Below are 16,493 nucleotides of genomic sequence, written 5' to 3'. Positions count from 1 at the left end.
TGGGCAACGATCTCCTGGTTCTGAGTCTATATGATTCGCAAACGTTAAGTAACTTCACAAACATAGTTTCAAATGAAATTCACTTTGCTTGAGGTAAATATTTTAAGTTTCCCAAATCCCCTCCCTCCGTAAGTAGGGCAATTATACTTCTATACACTAGTGTCTTAGTCAATCATAGAACGACCAAAAAACACACAGAGTAAAGCAAAATCAGTACTGACTGAAAACTTACTATATGCCAGTAATCTGACGAGGTATTTCACATGGGCTTTCTGATTTAATCCTAACCACCCTTCTTCCATTGTCCCCATTTTGCAAATGAGGAAACAGAGAGCAATTAAATAAGTTGCTTATAATTTAGTAGGGCTTCTCTTGTAGCTCAGTGTAAAGAATCTGCCTGCAATGCAGGAGACCTGGGTTTGATTCCTGGGTCAAGAAGATCTGTTGAGGAATTGAATCATTCATCTGATCATACAGATCAACTGCTTAAAATCCTTCTATGGCTCCTTATATTCTGCATTATAAAGTTCACATTGGACATAGCATTTGGAGCCTTTTTTCATCTGATCCACTTTCCAGCTTCATTTCTCACCACTCACCTTATAAACTTCTTCACTCTTATCATTTAATATGCTAATTGGTCTCCTAAAATCACCACCCTTTTTAGCCTTTGCACAAGATCTTCTCTTAGACAAAAGTATCATCCTACTTACCTAAATATCCCTGCCCGTAAGCTATGAACCATTCATTACGATACTTCGACTATTTTCTTTTCTGTGAAGCTTTCCACTTCTATTATCATTAAATCAAAGCTGCAAGTTACTGATATTTAATACCATACAATATTTGTGGGGGGAAAAAAAAAGTATCGGGACTTCCCTTGTGGTCCGGTGATTAAGAATCCACCTTCCCACACATGCATTTTGACTTAAAGCACTGCTGACAGGAAGCCTCAAAGGGCCAAGCCAGTTGCTGACAATTTAAAACAAAGGTCTTAAATAGAGAGACCCATGAAGGGAAAGCCAAGAAAAAAAAAAAAAAAAAAGAATTCGCCTTGCAATGGCGGGAATGCCGGTTTGATCCCTGGTCAGGGAACTAAGAGTCCATGTGCCACGGGGCAACTAAGCCCACACACCACAACTAGAGAAGCCCCCGTGCTGCAAAAAAGAGCCTGTGATCTGCAACTGAGACCCGATGCAATCAAGCAAAATAAACTTATTTTTTAAAAAAAGTATTAATGTGTTTGCAGACAGAAGTTTTTGCATGCACAAGAAAACCACTGGGGCTGAGGATATTTAAAATTCTACTTCACATAATTCACTATTGTTTTATTTCCTTTAGTGAATAAATAATATTCTTACAATTGGGGGGGGTAAGGTAAGTATATTGCCTTAATTTAAGGTGAAGGATTAATCATTAAGGTTTGCCTTACACCTTTTCAGCACCAACTGAAATGAAAGAAGTGCAAAAAATAAGCAGCAGGGAACAACTTTACTGAATTTCTCCTTATGGTCCCAAGATGCGCATTGCAGCTCCATGCATCATATATTCATGCTACAATGTTCAGGAGAAGTTATTTCCTCTTTTGTGTTCCTTTTAACAGAGTAAAACTTTGTAGTGGATCTCAACTAAATTTTTCTCCTATTTTATCAGGCATAATACGGTCATATGCATGCGTGTGTGTGCTTGCTCAGTCGTATCCAACTCTTTGCGAGTCGATGGACTGCAGCCCACCAGGTTCCTCTGACCATGGAATCTTCCAGGCAAGAAACTGGAGTGGATTACTATTTCCTCTTCCAGAGGATCTTCCTGACCCAGAGATTGAACCCGCTTCTCTTGTGTCTCCTGCATTGGTTGGTGGATCTACTCAGTAAACTGTAGTACATCCCTAGGGCTTTCCTATTTGCTCAGATAGTAAAGAATCCACCTGTAAGCAGGAGACCTGAGTTTGATCTCTGGATTGGGAAGTTCCCCAGGGGAAGGAAATGGCAACCCACTCCAGTATTCTTGCTTGAAGAATTTCTTGGACAAAGGAGTCTGGCAGGGACTGGACCACAGTCCATGACGTCACAAAGAGTTGGGCATGACTGAGCAACTAACACATACAGTACATACCTATGATGAATGAAGAGATTAAAAGATTTCTAATTTGCTCACAAATTCAATGCAATTTTAATCAAAGCTCCAGCAGGCATTTTTTCCCTTGGTAGGAATTGAGAAGTTGATTTTAAAATTTATTTGGAAATGCAAATAAAATAGTCAAAGCAATTTTTAAAAAGCAAAATATGTAGGATTAACTCTATCTCATTTTCAACTTACTATTAAGCTATACCAAACAAGACAACATGGTACTGAGATTAATAGATCAATAGAAGACAATATTTTGCTGACAATGGTCCATATAGTCCAAGCTGTGGTTTTGGCAGTCATGTACCAATGTGAGAGTTGGACCATAAAGAAGGCTGAGCACTGAAGAATTGATGCTTTCGGACTGTGGTGCTGGAGAAGACTCTTGAGAGACCCTTGGAAAGCAAGATCAAAAGGAGACCCTAAAGGAAATCAACCCAGAATATCCATTGGAAGGACTGACGCTAAAGCTCCAATATTCTGGCCACCTAATGCAAAGAGCCGACTCATTGGAAAAGACCCTGATGCTGGAAAAGATTGAAGGCAGGAGAAGTGGGTGACAGAGGATAAGATGGTTGGATGGCATCATTGACTCAATGGACACAAGTCTGAGCAAACTCCAGGAGATAGTGAAGGACAGGGAAGCGTGGTGTGCTGCAGTACATGGGGTTGCAAAGAGTTAGACATGACTGAGCAACACAACAACAGAAGAAAATATAATATACAAAAACAGGCCATTATGGCCAAGTGATTTTAGTCAAAGATACCAAAGCTATTCAAAAGGGAAAGGAAAGTTTTTTAAACAAATCTTGTAGGAATAATTACATATTTGTATTTAGAAAATCATCAACTCATATCATACTACACATAAAAATTATGTTGAACTGGACTACTGACAGAAATGTGCAAGCTACAATTATAAAACTTCAAAAAAAAATCTTCACAACTTCTCATAGGCTAAATTAGATAGAACACAAACAAAAGTATGAAACATAAGACAAAAATTGTTCAACTGGACTTTATCAAAATTTAAAATCCCTGCCCTATATAAACTCCACTAAGAAAAAAAAAAGGCCAACCATAGAACAGAAGAAAATATTCACATGTCTGACAAAAGAATGTATAAAGAACTTTTACCCTCAATAACAAAACAAAATAATTTTTAAATGAAAAAAAAACATTAAACAGGGACCATATAAAAGGTATACAAATTTCCAATAAGCACATAAGAAGATGCTTAATATCACCAACCATCAAGAAAATATAAATTAAAAACATAATGAGATACTGCTACATGCGTTCGTGCCAAGTCACTTGAGTCATGTCCGACTGACTCTTTGTGACCCCATGGGCTGTAGCCCACCAGGCTCCTTTGTCCATGGGATTTTCCAGGCAAGAATTCTGGAGTGGGTTGCTATGCCCTCCTTTTGGGATCTTCCAGATCCATGGATAGAACCTGCATCCCTCCTGTCTCAGGCACATTCAGGCAGGTCCTTTACCACTAGCGCCCAATACTAATACACACCTACTAAAATGGTTAAAACGAAACAACCAATATTACTAAGGTAGGAATATAAAATGGTATACCACTTTTGAAATCTCCGTCATTTTCTTGAAAAGTTAAACATTTGCTTATCACCCAACAGAGCCATTCCAAGATAAATGAAAACATACACAAACATATGTTCATTCCAACTTTGTTCACCATGATCAAAAACAAGAAACAACCCAATATCCATCAACTACATATTGGGGTCTATCCATACAATCTATTCATTGGAAGGGCTGATGCTGACACTCCAATACTTTGGTCACCTGATGCGAAGAACTAACTCATTAGAAAAGACCCTGATGCTGGGAAAGATTGAAGGCAGGAGGAGAAGGGGACGACAGAGGATGAGATGGTTGGATGGCATCTCCGACTCGACAGACATGAGTTTGAGCAAGCTCCAGGAGTTGGGGATGGACAGGGAAGCCTGGCATGCTGCAGACCGTGGGGTCGCAAAGAGCTGGACACGACTGAATAACTGAACAGAACTGATCCATACAACAGAATAATATTCAGCAATAAAAAGCAACGTACTCCACAGATACAATCAACAACCTGGCTGAATTCCAAAATCATTTATTATGCTGAGTGAAAGATACAAAAAAGCACATACTGTATGATTCTATTTATATAAAATATTAGAAAACAAAAAGGAATCCATAGTAAGAGAGTGAAGGAGGAATAAACCGCAAAGCCTTGATATAATTTTTCTGTCTCTTGATTGAGGAGGTTGGCTAAGTGTATTATGCACATGTCAATACTCTCAAGTTGTAAGCTTTATATGGATGAAGTTTTTTTTTATGAAAATTCAGTTCAGTTCAGTTCAGTTCAGTCACTCAGTCGTGTCTGACTCTTTGCAACCCCATGGACCACAGCATGCCAGGCCTCCCTGTCCATCACCAACTCCCAGAGTTTACCCAACCTCATGTCCATTGAGTCAGTGATGCCATCCAACCATCTCATCCTCTGTCATCCCCTTCTCCTCCTGCCCTCAATCTTTCCCAGAATCAGGGTCTTTTCAAATGAGTCAGCTCTTTGCATCCAGTGGCCAAAGTACTGGAGTTTCAGCATCAGCATCAGTCCTTCCAATGAATATTCAGGACTGATTTCCTCTAGGATGGACCGGTTGGATCTGCAGGCCAAGGGAGTCTCAAGACTATTCTCCAACACCACAGTTCAAAAGCATCAATTCTTCGGTGCTCAGCTTTCTTTATAGACCAACTCTCACAGCCATACATGACTACTGGAAAAACCATAGCCTTGACTAGATGGACCTTTGTTGGCAAAGCAGTGCCTCTGCTTTTTAATATGCTGTCTAGGTTGGTCATAACTTTCCTGCCAAGGAGTAAGCGTCTTTTGATTTCACGGCTGCAGTCACCACCTGCAGTGATTTTGGAGCCCCCAAAAATAAAGTCAGCCACTGTTTCCACTGTTTCTCCATCTATTTCCCATGAAGTGATGGGACCAGATGCCATGATCTTAGTTTTTTGGCTTTAAGCCAACTTTTTCACTCTCCTCTTTCACTTTCATCAAGAGGCTCTTTAGTTCTTCACTTTCTGCCATAAGGGTGGTGTCATCTGCATATCTGAGGTTATTAATATTAATCCCAGCAATCTTGATTCCAGCTTGTGCTTCTTCTTCCAGCCCAGCGTTTCTCATGATGTACTCTGCATATAAGTTAAATAAGCAGGGTGACAATATACAGCCTTGACGTACTCCTTTCCCAGTTTGGAACCAGTCTGTCGTTCCATGTCCAGTTCTAACTGTTGCTTCCTGACCTGCATACAGATTTCTCAAGAGGCAGGTCAGGTGGTCTTTCAGAATTCTCCACAGTTTATTGTGATCCACACAGTCAAAGGCTTTGGCATAGTCAATAAAGCAGAAATAGACGTTTTTCTGGAACTCTCTTGCTTTTTTGATGATCCAGCAGATGTTGGCGATTTGACCTCTGGTTCCCCTGCCTTTTCTAAAGCTAGCTTGAACATCTGGAATTTTACAGTTCATGTATTATTGAAGTCTGGCTTGGAGAATTTTGAGCATTACTTTGCTAGCGTGTGAGATGAGTACAATTGTGCGGTAGTTTGAGCATTCTTTGGCATTGCCTTTCTTTGGGATTGGAATGAAAACTGACCTTTTCCAGTCCCATAACCACTGCTGAGTTTTCCAAATTTGCTGGCATATTGAGTGCAGCACTTTCACAGCATCATCTTTTAGGACTTGAAATAGCTCAACTGCAATTCCATCACCTCCACTAGCTTTGTTCATAGTGATGCTTCCTAAGGCCCACCTGACTTCACATTCCAGGATGTCTGGCTCTAGGTGAATGATCACACCACTGTAGTTATCTGGGTCATGAAGATCTCTTTTGTATAGTTCTTCTGTGTATTCTTGCCACCTCTTCTTAATCTCTTCTGCTTCTGTTAGGTCCATACCATTTCTGTCCCTTATCGAGCCCATCTTTGCATGAAATGTCCCCTTGGTATCTCTAATTTTCTTATACCTCAATAAAACTCGTTTGTTTTGTTTTTTTTTTTAAGTGAAATAAATGTCACAATAGCTGTCTTCAAGGACTTCATAATCACTCCCCTGAATGTCATTCTTTCTCTTGCTAACACACTGGGGGGTTTGCACTGATCCTTTTGCTTTCATTCTGTCCTCTTTATGTTCCTTAAGTTTGTAGATGGGACAAAGGTTTAATTTGTGGTGAAGAGAATCTGAAACTTTAATCTCTTTCTCTCTAAATCAAAGTTTACCACCATCTGAGTCTTCCTGATAGAATGTAGCATTTAAATAAATTCCCTGATTAAACCCAGGCCTGGGGAACAGAGGGTAACATTGAGCTGCCCTCCAAAGTACATGAAGTTGGAACATCTCTTAATAAAGAAACCAAAGACTTTTTCAGCACATGAAGTTAGGGAAGAAAGACTTCTGCAACATTCAAATAGATTTTACTCTAAGAGTGGTATAAAGGACATTTAAACTACCAGGAATTAATATGATATTATATCATTTCACACAAAGAAGGTTATCCACATGAATATAATCAGTTTTCAAACAGTTCTCACTCTGCATTGTTTCCAAATTCTTATTTTTAAGATCAATTATTCAAAACAAACTTACCGAAGAAATGATTTTATATTATCAGCTTTCATCTCAGATATCAGTTTCCACCTTAGATTCTGGTGACTGTCTGCTGAAGTGGCCATATCTTTGAGGGGCTTACTAAGCCAACCTGTGGGGGGTCGGGGGGGTGCAGAATACATAGACATATACATATTACATACACAATAATTGTTTTTGACTTTTATAAAAACTAGAAGTCTCCCCACCCCAAAAGTCAAAAAACAACAGCAACAACACAAAGAGCCCTCAGCAGAGAAACAGATCACGGGGAGCATTACAAAAAATTCAAACTAAATGCAGAAAACCTTCAAATTCTGCTGTGTAATTCTGACTTGGTTAATGGAGTTTTAGATGAGAGAGAATCTTGTCACTTCCTCCGTGTTATGTACTAGAGCACAGGCCTCTATCTTTCTTGTTCGCCCACGGAGGTCTGCTTCACAGTGCAGCGGCTGACACACGGGGAGGATTCCCCAGATATTTTTGTAATAAATGATCACAGAAGGGCAGTTGCAAGTTTCAACTCTTGGAAACGAAATCATCTCTTTGACCCCTGCGAATAATGGTAACTCTAAAGTTTCTTTACAAGTACCCTGGAAGTTTCTTAACAGTACCCTGAATGACTGAAAGTTGCTCAGCCGTCTTAGACTTTTTTCTCCAGGCCAGAATCCTTGGGTGGGTAGCCTTTCCCTTCTCCAGGGGATCTTCCCAACCCAGGGATCGAATCCAGGTCTCCCACATTGCAGGTGGATTCCTTACCGTCTGAGCCAACAGAGAAGCCCAAGAATACTGGAGTGGGTAGCTGTTCCCTTCTCCAGGGGATCTTCCCAAGCCAGGGATGGAACCGGGGTCTCCTGCATTGCAGGCGGATTCTTGACCAGCTGAGCCACCAGGGAAGCCCAAGAATACTGGAGTGGGTAGTTTATCCCCTCTCCAGGGGATCTTCCAGACCCAGGAATCGAATGGGGTCTCCTGCATTGCAGGTGGATTCTTTACCAGCTGAGCCACCAGGGAAGCCCCGAGCTCGGCATGTGCAAGACTTGAATTGCAGCCACCCTTTATTAGGAAAGCCGAATGCACCGCGTTCGGCTTCCAGTCGGGCTGGGATGCGGCGCCGCGGCCGTCCCCGCCGGCTGTCGGGCTTCTCTCCACGCAGGCCGCAGGGTGGAGGGGCGCGCGTGGCGCCCGGGGCAGGGGTCTGCACACTTACCCACCGTAAATCCAGCCAGGAAGGACGCCAGCGCTGCGGCCAGGCCTATCCACAGGTACGGCCGGCGCGAGGGCCGGGCCATGGCTTCCTCGGGCCGCGGCGGGAGGCGCCGGCCGCGGGGTCGCGCCGCGGGGGCGCGGGCGAGCCGGGGGCGCGCGGCCGGGCGCGCGCGGGCCCCCCAGGCCGCCGCCCAGCGCGGTTCCCGCGGCCAGTCTTCAGGGCCCCGCCGGCCTCCCAGCGGCTCCGAAGGCAGAGGGACGCCGGCCCCGAGCTCCCGTTCCCTGCAGTCTCCTGGGGGCCTCGACGGAGCAGAGGCGACCCTGCGGGGGGAGGAGACATCCTTCTTGGTGGCAGGCTCCGTCCACTCTATCCACCCCATTTTTCAGGCCGGTGAAAAATGCCCCTAAGAAACTCTACTGACCAACCTCTTTCCAGGAACTGCCGAATCCGGCAGTCAAATATATTTAACCACAGCTCTGTCTTCCCTGTTGATTACCCTCTGCCGAAATCTAATTTCTGACTGCTCACGCTTGGGAAGCATCTCTGGTTCTGCCTGCTCCATGATAATGCATCAATTTCTTTCTTTCTTTTTTTTTTATTGCTTATATTTTATCTTTATTCATTCGAATATTGTATACAGGCACCACGGTACTAACATGTATATAGTGACACATTCAGAAAAATAAATATTTTTTTATTTTAATTTAAAGGATCAGATAAATTTAAACACAAATAAAAGTCCTATTTTTTTCCTTATAGGCTAATTGACTATGATGTGCTTTGTTTGGGATTCGTATTTTCCATTTTGATAACATCTATCTGTTGTCTTCCCGATGGCTCAATGGGTAAAGAATCTGCCTGCAATGCTGGAGACACAGGATATACAGGTTCAGTCCCTGGGTCAGGAAGCTCCCTTGGAGAAGGGAATTGCAACCCACTCCAGTATACTTTCCTGAAAAATCCCATGGACAGAGGAACCTGGCAGGCTACAGTCCAAAGAGTCACAAAGAGTCGGACACAACTAAGCACACTCACTCCTATAAGCTTTCATGCTGAATGCCTTTTTGGGCTTCCCTTGTGGTTCAACTGGTAAAGAATCCACCTGTAATGTGGTAGGCCTGGGTTCGACCCCTGGGTTTGGAAGATCCTCTGGAGCAGGAAAAGGCTACCCATTCCAGTATTCTGGCCTAGAGAATTCCATGGACTACAGTTCATGGGGTCTCAAAGACTTGGACAGATTGAGCGAGTTTCACTTTTACTTTCACTTTCATCTATATTGAGGCCTTGGTTGATATTCACATTCTGCACAAACTAGCAATTTTCAAGTAATTTTAACACATCAATTTCTTAACCACATACAACATGGAAACTGATGGGATTTTCTTTTCTTTTCCTTTACCAGAACAAGTCTCCAAATGTCTGTAACTGTCAGTTTCTTCTTGGGCAACTGGGGGTTTCCCGCTATTTCACTAGAATGCCATTGTTTAGCTGCTAAGTCCTGTCTGACTCTTTCACAACCCCATGGGCTGTAGCCTGCCAGGCTCCTGCGTCTAAGGGATTTCCCAGGCAAGAATACCGGAGTGGTTTGCTATGAATGTTGTAGGTTCAAATTAATAAGATTAACCACTGAAAGTGCCTTGCACCCTAACTAATGGTAGTTTCTTGACACATGTCATCCTCCCTAACCTCTCCCTCCTCTCTACCCCAGCGTATCTTTTTAAAAGTGATATCAAGCTTTGCAAAGCAGCCATCCTTGTAAACAGGATGCCTGAATCCACCTTGTTTTATTCTGGAGGCAATCTTTAGTAATTCATGACTGGATTCCTCCTATCCAAAGCAGTTTTGCTGCCAGAGCAAAGGTGCCCACTGAGTAGAACTTTAAAAGGACAGTATATCTCCTGTTATGAAACAGAGCAGGATGCTGTGGGGCTTCGGGGTACAAATCGTTTCTGTGGCCCGCATTTCTTATTTGTAGGAAGTCGGCTTCATTCAGCCTCCATGACCTTCCCTGAGTTCCAAAGGGCAGGTTCAAACAGTTGGCTCCAACACTTTGGCCATCTGATGCGAAGAGCAGACTCATTGGAAAAGACCCTGATGCTGGGAAAGATTGAGGGCAGGAGGAGAAGGGGATGACAGAGGATGAGATGGTTGGGTGACATCACCTACTTGATGGACACGAATCTGAGCAAACTCCGGGAGACAGTGGAGGACAGGGAAGCCTGGCGTGCCGTAGTCCAGGGAGTCCAGGGAGTCGCAAAGAGTCTGAAACTCAAGGACTGAACAACAGCAATCTAAGGAAGGGAGGGAACACAGGAACAAGGGAGGACAGTCTAGAAACAACAGGGCAGCCTGGGGGCAGCTTCCTGGTTCCTCTGGAGGAATATACATAACAATACCTTTACAATCTTCTGAGACCTGAAGGCCCCCACCCAGGTGGACCTGGGCAACTTCTGGCTGAGGGCAAGATTTCTGCAGACCACCCTGTTACCTCACCACCAACCAATCAGCACAAAGCCGCACACCTGTAGCCCCCACCCCAAATGTTACCCATAAAAAGTTCTTCCCCAGATAAATGGGGATTTGGTGTTTTTGAGCTTGAGCTGCCTGTTCTCCTTGCTTTTGTTGTTGTTCAGTCACTCAGTCGTGTCCAACTCTTTGCGACTGTATGGACTGCAGCACGCCAGGCTTCCCTGTCCAAATCTTCTCAAGTAGAAACTCTCAGAACTCAGATATTGAGTTTATAATTTGCTCCAATCATTCCCTCACAGTGCAGTGGGTAAAGAATCTGCGTGCAATGCAGGAGACCTGGGTTCGATTCCTGGGTCGGGAACTTACCCTGGAGAAGAAAATGGCAACCCTCTCCAGTATTTTTGCCTGGAGAATCCAATGGGCAGAGGAACCTAGCAGGCTACAGTCCACGGGGTTGTGAGAGTCAAACATGACTGAGTGACTAAACCACCTCCCACCAATCACTAAACCTTGTTTTACTTTTGTCTCCATAGAAATGCATCTTATTAAATACTTGATTGCTTGTATCCTATAGGCCTAACTTTAAGAGCCTGCTTGCATCAATGCTTCCTGAAATGAGTAACTGACATGATTTTATTTTCAAAACTAAGAAACTGACTCAGTGAGATAAAGCAATCTATCGACTTCTGGACTATGAGATGTCTTTAAAAAAATTTCGAAGGTAGGACTGTAGGAGAGCAAAATTTGCCACCTGTGGCCCGTACTTTATTTCCAGCTGAAAATCAAGGCCCCAAAGGCTCAGGAATAAGCTTTGATCTTCCCCCTAACTGCCTAAAAGAATGTAAACAGAGGAGCTGACCCAGGAATGCAGCCATCACCATAGATAACCCTAGGGTGAACTCGGTATGGTAGACAGAGAGGGAGAGGCTGTTAAAATTCCTCTCTGTATCCCTCTGTCTCTGCCCTACATTTTTTTTACTAATCTTTTGGTTTCTATCTCCGTGTGAGTTGCCTTCCCCCCTCCCCAACTCTGAGGTCCCTAAACCACTGCCCTCAATGGCTTTAGCTAAGGATGGTATTTAAGGTGAGGGTTTTGACCATTTTGGGAAATTACTCAATTCCTCTGGGTCTCTCTTATCTATGCATGTGAGCTAGGTCACTTAGGTGTGTCTGACCCTTTGCAACCCCATGGACTAGACCACCAGGCTCCTCTGTCCAAGGGATTCTCCAGGCAAGAATGCTGGAATGAGTTGCCATTTCCTCTTCCAGGGGATCTTTGCAACCCAGGGATCCAACACGACATGCGTCTCCTGCATCTCCTGCACTGGCAGGCAGATACTTTACCACTGAGCCCCCTGGGAAGCCCTCTCCCATATATACATGTTATTAAATTTTGTTTGGTTTTCTCATGTTTAAGAAAAAAAATTACTAGGTTATTTGTGAAAACTGTTTTTTCCTACTCATATCTCAATTTTTATAGCTAATTAAATGTTGACTAATAGAAGAGATCAGTGTGTTAATTAACAGTTTCCCAATTTAATTAATCTTCCCAAATTAAAATTAGATTATTCACTCACTTGATGAGGCTACAGCATTCCAGATATTGTGAAAAATTCTGAATATATGGCCCTTGCCTTTAGAGAGCCTACAACAATGAGAAGGCAAATATTGAATACATAATTAAACATAAAAAGTTCTAAGAAGGAGCAGTGTTACCTTAAATATGAAGGTTGTCGATGCCTTAAGTGGTGGCATCTGCATTCTTTATCTTGGCAATTCATTGTATAAAGTCCAGTTAGCTACTTCAGCAGGGCTTTGGCCTTTTCTAAAGTAAAGATACAGATTCATTATTCCATCTTCTTAATTAAGCATATAAAAGAATGCTGTTATCACCATTTCTGATTACTGGCATCTTAGATGATATTTGCATCTAATAAAGCACACTTAGAGCAACATTGTTGATGTATGCTAACCCCTTTTGGTCTTTCCTTCAGCTAAAACGTGGAGGAAAAAATGTATAGGAAAGTTTAAGTATTGAAAATCAATCTCTCAGTAAAACTATTATCACATTTGTTCTGCTCAGTATTCAGGGACTCTAAAGAGGCAGAACTCAGTATCTTTTTCATTCATAAAGTTTAATTACTCCTGTGTGCTCAGTCATGTCCAACTCTTTATAACCCCATGGACTGTGGCCCGCCGGGCTCCTCTGTCCATGGGATTTCCCAGGAAAGAATACTGGATTGGGTCGCCATTTCCTCCTTAAGGGTATCTTCTCAACCCAGGGATTGAACCTGTGTCTCCTGCCTGTGTCTGTTACTTTGGCAGGTGGATTCTTTACCAATTGAGCCACCTGGAAATTGTTCCTATATAATTTTTTTCCCCTCTTCTACCATCCAAGAAGAGGTAATCTTGTAACTTCAAAGTCCAAATCCCATCAAATGGGTCACATAAGGTTTGAAAAAGTGTGACCTGTGTATAGTGCTTAAAAAAGCACTATATGTAAATTTTTTTTAAGAAACATGCCAATAATTAGGATTCTATAGAAAAGAAATAATGTTTAGCATCAAATTATATGTTTCGTTTGAAGATGTTGCTTTATCTTTCATAATAGAGGGATCACCTAGATGCTCACTGTACAAATATCAGTTCAGTTCAGTTGATCAGTCATATCCGATTCTTTGTGACCCCATGGACTGCAGCACACCAGTCCTCCCTGTCCATCACCAACTTCCGGAGTTTACTCAGACTCATGTCCATTGATTTGGTGATGCCATCTAACCATCTCACCTTCTGTTGTCCCCTTCTTCTCCCCCCTTCAATCTTTCCCAGCATCAGGGTCTTTTCAAATGAGTCAGTTCGTCTCATCAGGTGGCCAAAGTATTGGAGTTTCAGCTTCAACATCAGTCCTTCCAATGAACACCCAGGACTGAACACCCATGGACTGGTTGGATCTCCTTGCAAGCCAAGGGACTCTCAAGAGTCTTCTCCAACACCACAGTTCAAAAACATCAATTCTTCAGCGCTCAGCTTTCTTTATACCCCAACTCTCATATCCATACATGACCACTGGAAAAACCATAGCCTTGACTAGATGGACCTTTATTGGCAAAGTAATGTCTCTGCTTTTTAATACGCTGTCTAGGTTGGTCATAACTTTTCTTCCAAGGAGTAAGCGTCTTTTAATTTCATGGCTGCAGTCATCATCTGCAGTGATTTTGGAGTCCCAAAAAATAAAGTCAGCCACTGTTTCCAGTGTTTCTCCATCTATTTGCCATGAAGTGATGGGACCAGATGCCATAATCTTTGTTTTCTGAATGTTGAGCGTAAGTCAATTTTTTCACTCTCCTCTTTCACTTTCATCAAGAGACTCTAGTTTTTCTTCACTTTCTGCCATAAGGGTGGTGTCATCTGCATATCTGAGGTTATTAACATTCCTCCCGGCAATCTTGATTCCAGCTTGTGCTTCTTCCAGCCCAATGTTTCTCATGATGTACTCTGCATACAAGTTAAATAAGCAGGGTGACAATATACAGCCTTGACGTACTCCTTTTAGAACCAGTCTATTCCATGTCCAGTTCTAACTGTTGCCTCCTGACCTGCATACAGATTTCTCAAGAGGCAGGTCAGGTGGTCTGGTATTCCCATCTCTTTCAGAATTCTCCACAGTTTGTTGTGATCCACACAGTTGAAGGCTTTGGCATAGTCAATAAAGCAGAAATAGATGTTTTTTTGGAACTCTCTTGCTTTTTCGATGATCCAGCAGATGTTGACAATTTGATCTCTGAGTCCTCTGTCTTTTCTAAAACGAGCTTGAACATCTGGAATTTCACAGTTCATGTATTATTGAAGCCTGTCTTGGAGAAGTTTTTTTTAATTAGTTTATTTATCTATTTTTTAACTTTACTTTACTAATGTGTGAGATGAGTGCAATTGTGCAGTAGTTTGAGCATTCTTTTGCATTACCTTTCTTTGGGATTGGAATGAAAACTGACCTTTTCCAGTCCTGTGGCCACTGCTGAGTTTTCCAAATTTGCTGGCATATTGAGTGCAGTGCTTTCACAGCATCATCTTTTAGGATTTGAAATAGCTCTCTGTAATTCCATCACCTCCACTAGCTTTGTTCATAGTGATGCTTCCTAAGGCCCACTTGACTTCACATTCCAGGATGTCTGGCTCTAGTGTGATGGTGATCACACCATCATGATTATCTGGGTCATGAAGATCTTTTTTGTACAGTTCTGTATATTCTTGCCACCTCTTCTTAATCTCTTCTGCTTCTGTTAGGTCCATACTATTTCTGTCCTTTATTGAGCCCATATGATGATATCACAGGGTGATATGATAATCTGATCATCCAGATAGCAGCATTCCCTTTCCAAAAAAGTGAAAAGTTGATGTCACAATGGCTGAGATTCATGATAAGAGATGTATTCCTATTGAGCATTTCTAAAATCCTGGGTCCAAAACTGCCCTAAAGTAGCTTAAAACTTAAAGTAAAATTTGAGAATGCTATGCTAATATATTTTACAGTATACCATAACCTGTAGAATGGGTGAGAAGTGAGACAGGAATATAGTATGAAAAGTATAAAAGATTAATATAAATAAGTGAGAAGAAATTTAAAAAGAAAAGCAGAAAACCATGATTGGATGATTTCCTCCTGATGTCACAATTACTCTACTCAACAGTAAATGCAGCAACTAGAGAAGACCCAAGTTAAAGTGTAAAACAGACAGGACGACCACCCACATCATCCTGTCAATATAGAGTGTGTATACCACAATGCTAACATTCCAGGTGGAATCCTCACACTGGTAAGTTATATTATTTGGCCTTTAAGCCATGTTTTCCCTTTCTCATTCCTTATCATTAATATGCACCTTAGCCTATTTTCCATGACAGCTTTCACATAATAATGCTAGGATCAGAGGACCCCCTCATGCTTTTTCTTCCAACATTCTCATCCTCTGTCCTCATTTACATCCTCAGTCCCTGTGTACCTTCAGTATCTTTAGATTATGAACAAATCTCTCTAGACTTCTGATCTTCCTTCTAACAGCACTTTCTCTATTCCATTTTACCAGGTATCTGTTTTAACTTGATGACACCCCTTGTCCTAAAACCAGAAAAAAAATTCACTTCGTGGGGAAGTAGAAATGGTCTCATATGTACTCATCAGAGAGGAAGAATGGGCCTTCGCTCTGACATCATTATTCAGCACAAGCTCTCTTTTGTCGTTGCTGCTCTGTGATTGTATCATTTGCTTCTTATTCACATTCTTATCTCCAGGTGAACACCATAATGCTCTCCCAGCTTTCGGCAGTTGTTTTAATGGCAGTCTTGTAGGTTTTTGGCATACCTCTGGTGCAAAATCTTGGCATACCTCTGGCATACTCTTCTTTCACACCTTGTTCCCAATCCACCACTAGGTTCAATGGTCTCTGCAATCAAAATATATCATGAATCAGCTGCTTCACTAGTATTCATCTAATTCCAGCTATTGTCATCTCTCATCTGGACTCCTGCAACAGCCCCCATATAACTATTGTTCCTGCACCAACACTCTTTGCTACTTTATGAAGAAGACTCTACAGAGTCAATCAGATCAGGTTATCATTAAAATCCTTCAAAGCTTTCTCATGAAACTTAAAAACAAAATTCAGACTCCTTAGAGTGTCAACTAAACCTACTTGATCTAGCTTTTGGATCTTGCCTCTCTTCAAGGGAAGACAACACTAAGGAAACACACGCGGACCACATGCAGAGAGGCCAGGAAACAACCACATCAACAGAGACTACAGCATCACAAAGATCCAGGCAATCCCAAAGGGAGGCCTGTGGCACTGTGCTCTCCCATTGCTAGTGTAGCATGGCCTAGGCCTACAGATGAAGGCATTGGTCAATGGCCAGCGGCTAAGGGCATCCCTTGCCTTCTTCCACAGTACTGCCCAAGGCTTGCTAACAAGACAAAACAGCAGAAAAGGAAGGGGGTAGTCAACAATTTCATAATTGGAGAAA

General features: G+C 42.2%; 1 protein-coding gene across 4 annotated transcripts in view; it reads right to left on the bottom strand.

Moving 5' to 3' along the window:
• NAALAD2 (N-acetylated alpha-linked acidic dipeptidase 2) overlaps positions 1–16,256 on the bottom strand; it is a 59,351-nt gene extending 43,095 nt beyond the window's left edge. Inside the window, exons 1-6 of one of the 4 annotated variants that reach the window (XM_081533378.1) lie at positions 16,166–16,231; positions 15,835–15,916; positions 12,192–12,300; positions 10,173–10,297; positions 8,007–8,326; positions 6,797–6,908 (exon numbers count right to left, since the gene is read on the bottom strand). In XM_081533378.1, coding sequence (XP_081389504.1) covers positions 6,797–6,908; positions 8,007–8,326; positions 10,173–10,297; positions 12,192–12,236 — 602 coding nt within the window. In that variant the 5' untranslated portion in view covers positions 12,237–12,300; positions 15,835–15,916; positions 16,166–16,231. Of the gene's footprint in view, positions 1–6,796; positions 6,909–7,104; positions 7,181–8,006; positions 8,327–10,172; positions 10,298–12,191; positions 12,301–15,834; positions 15,917–16,165 lie in introns of those variants that run through there. The other 3 variants (XM_081533379.1, XM_081533380.1, XM_081533381.1) reach the window with 3 other exon arrangements.
• Between the last annotated feature and the right edge of the window lie 237 nt (positions 16,257–16,493).

This window comes from Giraffa tippelskirchi, chromosome 10 (genome assembly GCF_054371585.1).
Source record: "Giraffa tippelskirchi isolate mGirTip1 chromosome 10, T2T-mGirTip1v1.2.pri, whole genome shotgun sequence".
In the NCBI taxonomy this organism is placed as follows: domain Eukaryota; kingdom Metazoa; phylum Chordata; class Mammalia; order Artiodactyla; family Giraffidae; genus Giraffa; species Giraffa tippelskirchi.
The sequence above is the reverse complement of the archived record's forward strand: the minus strand, read 5'-3'. Positions and strand labels throughout refer to the sequence as shown.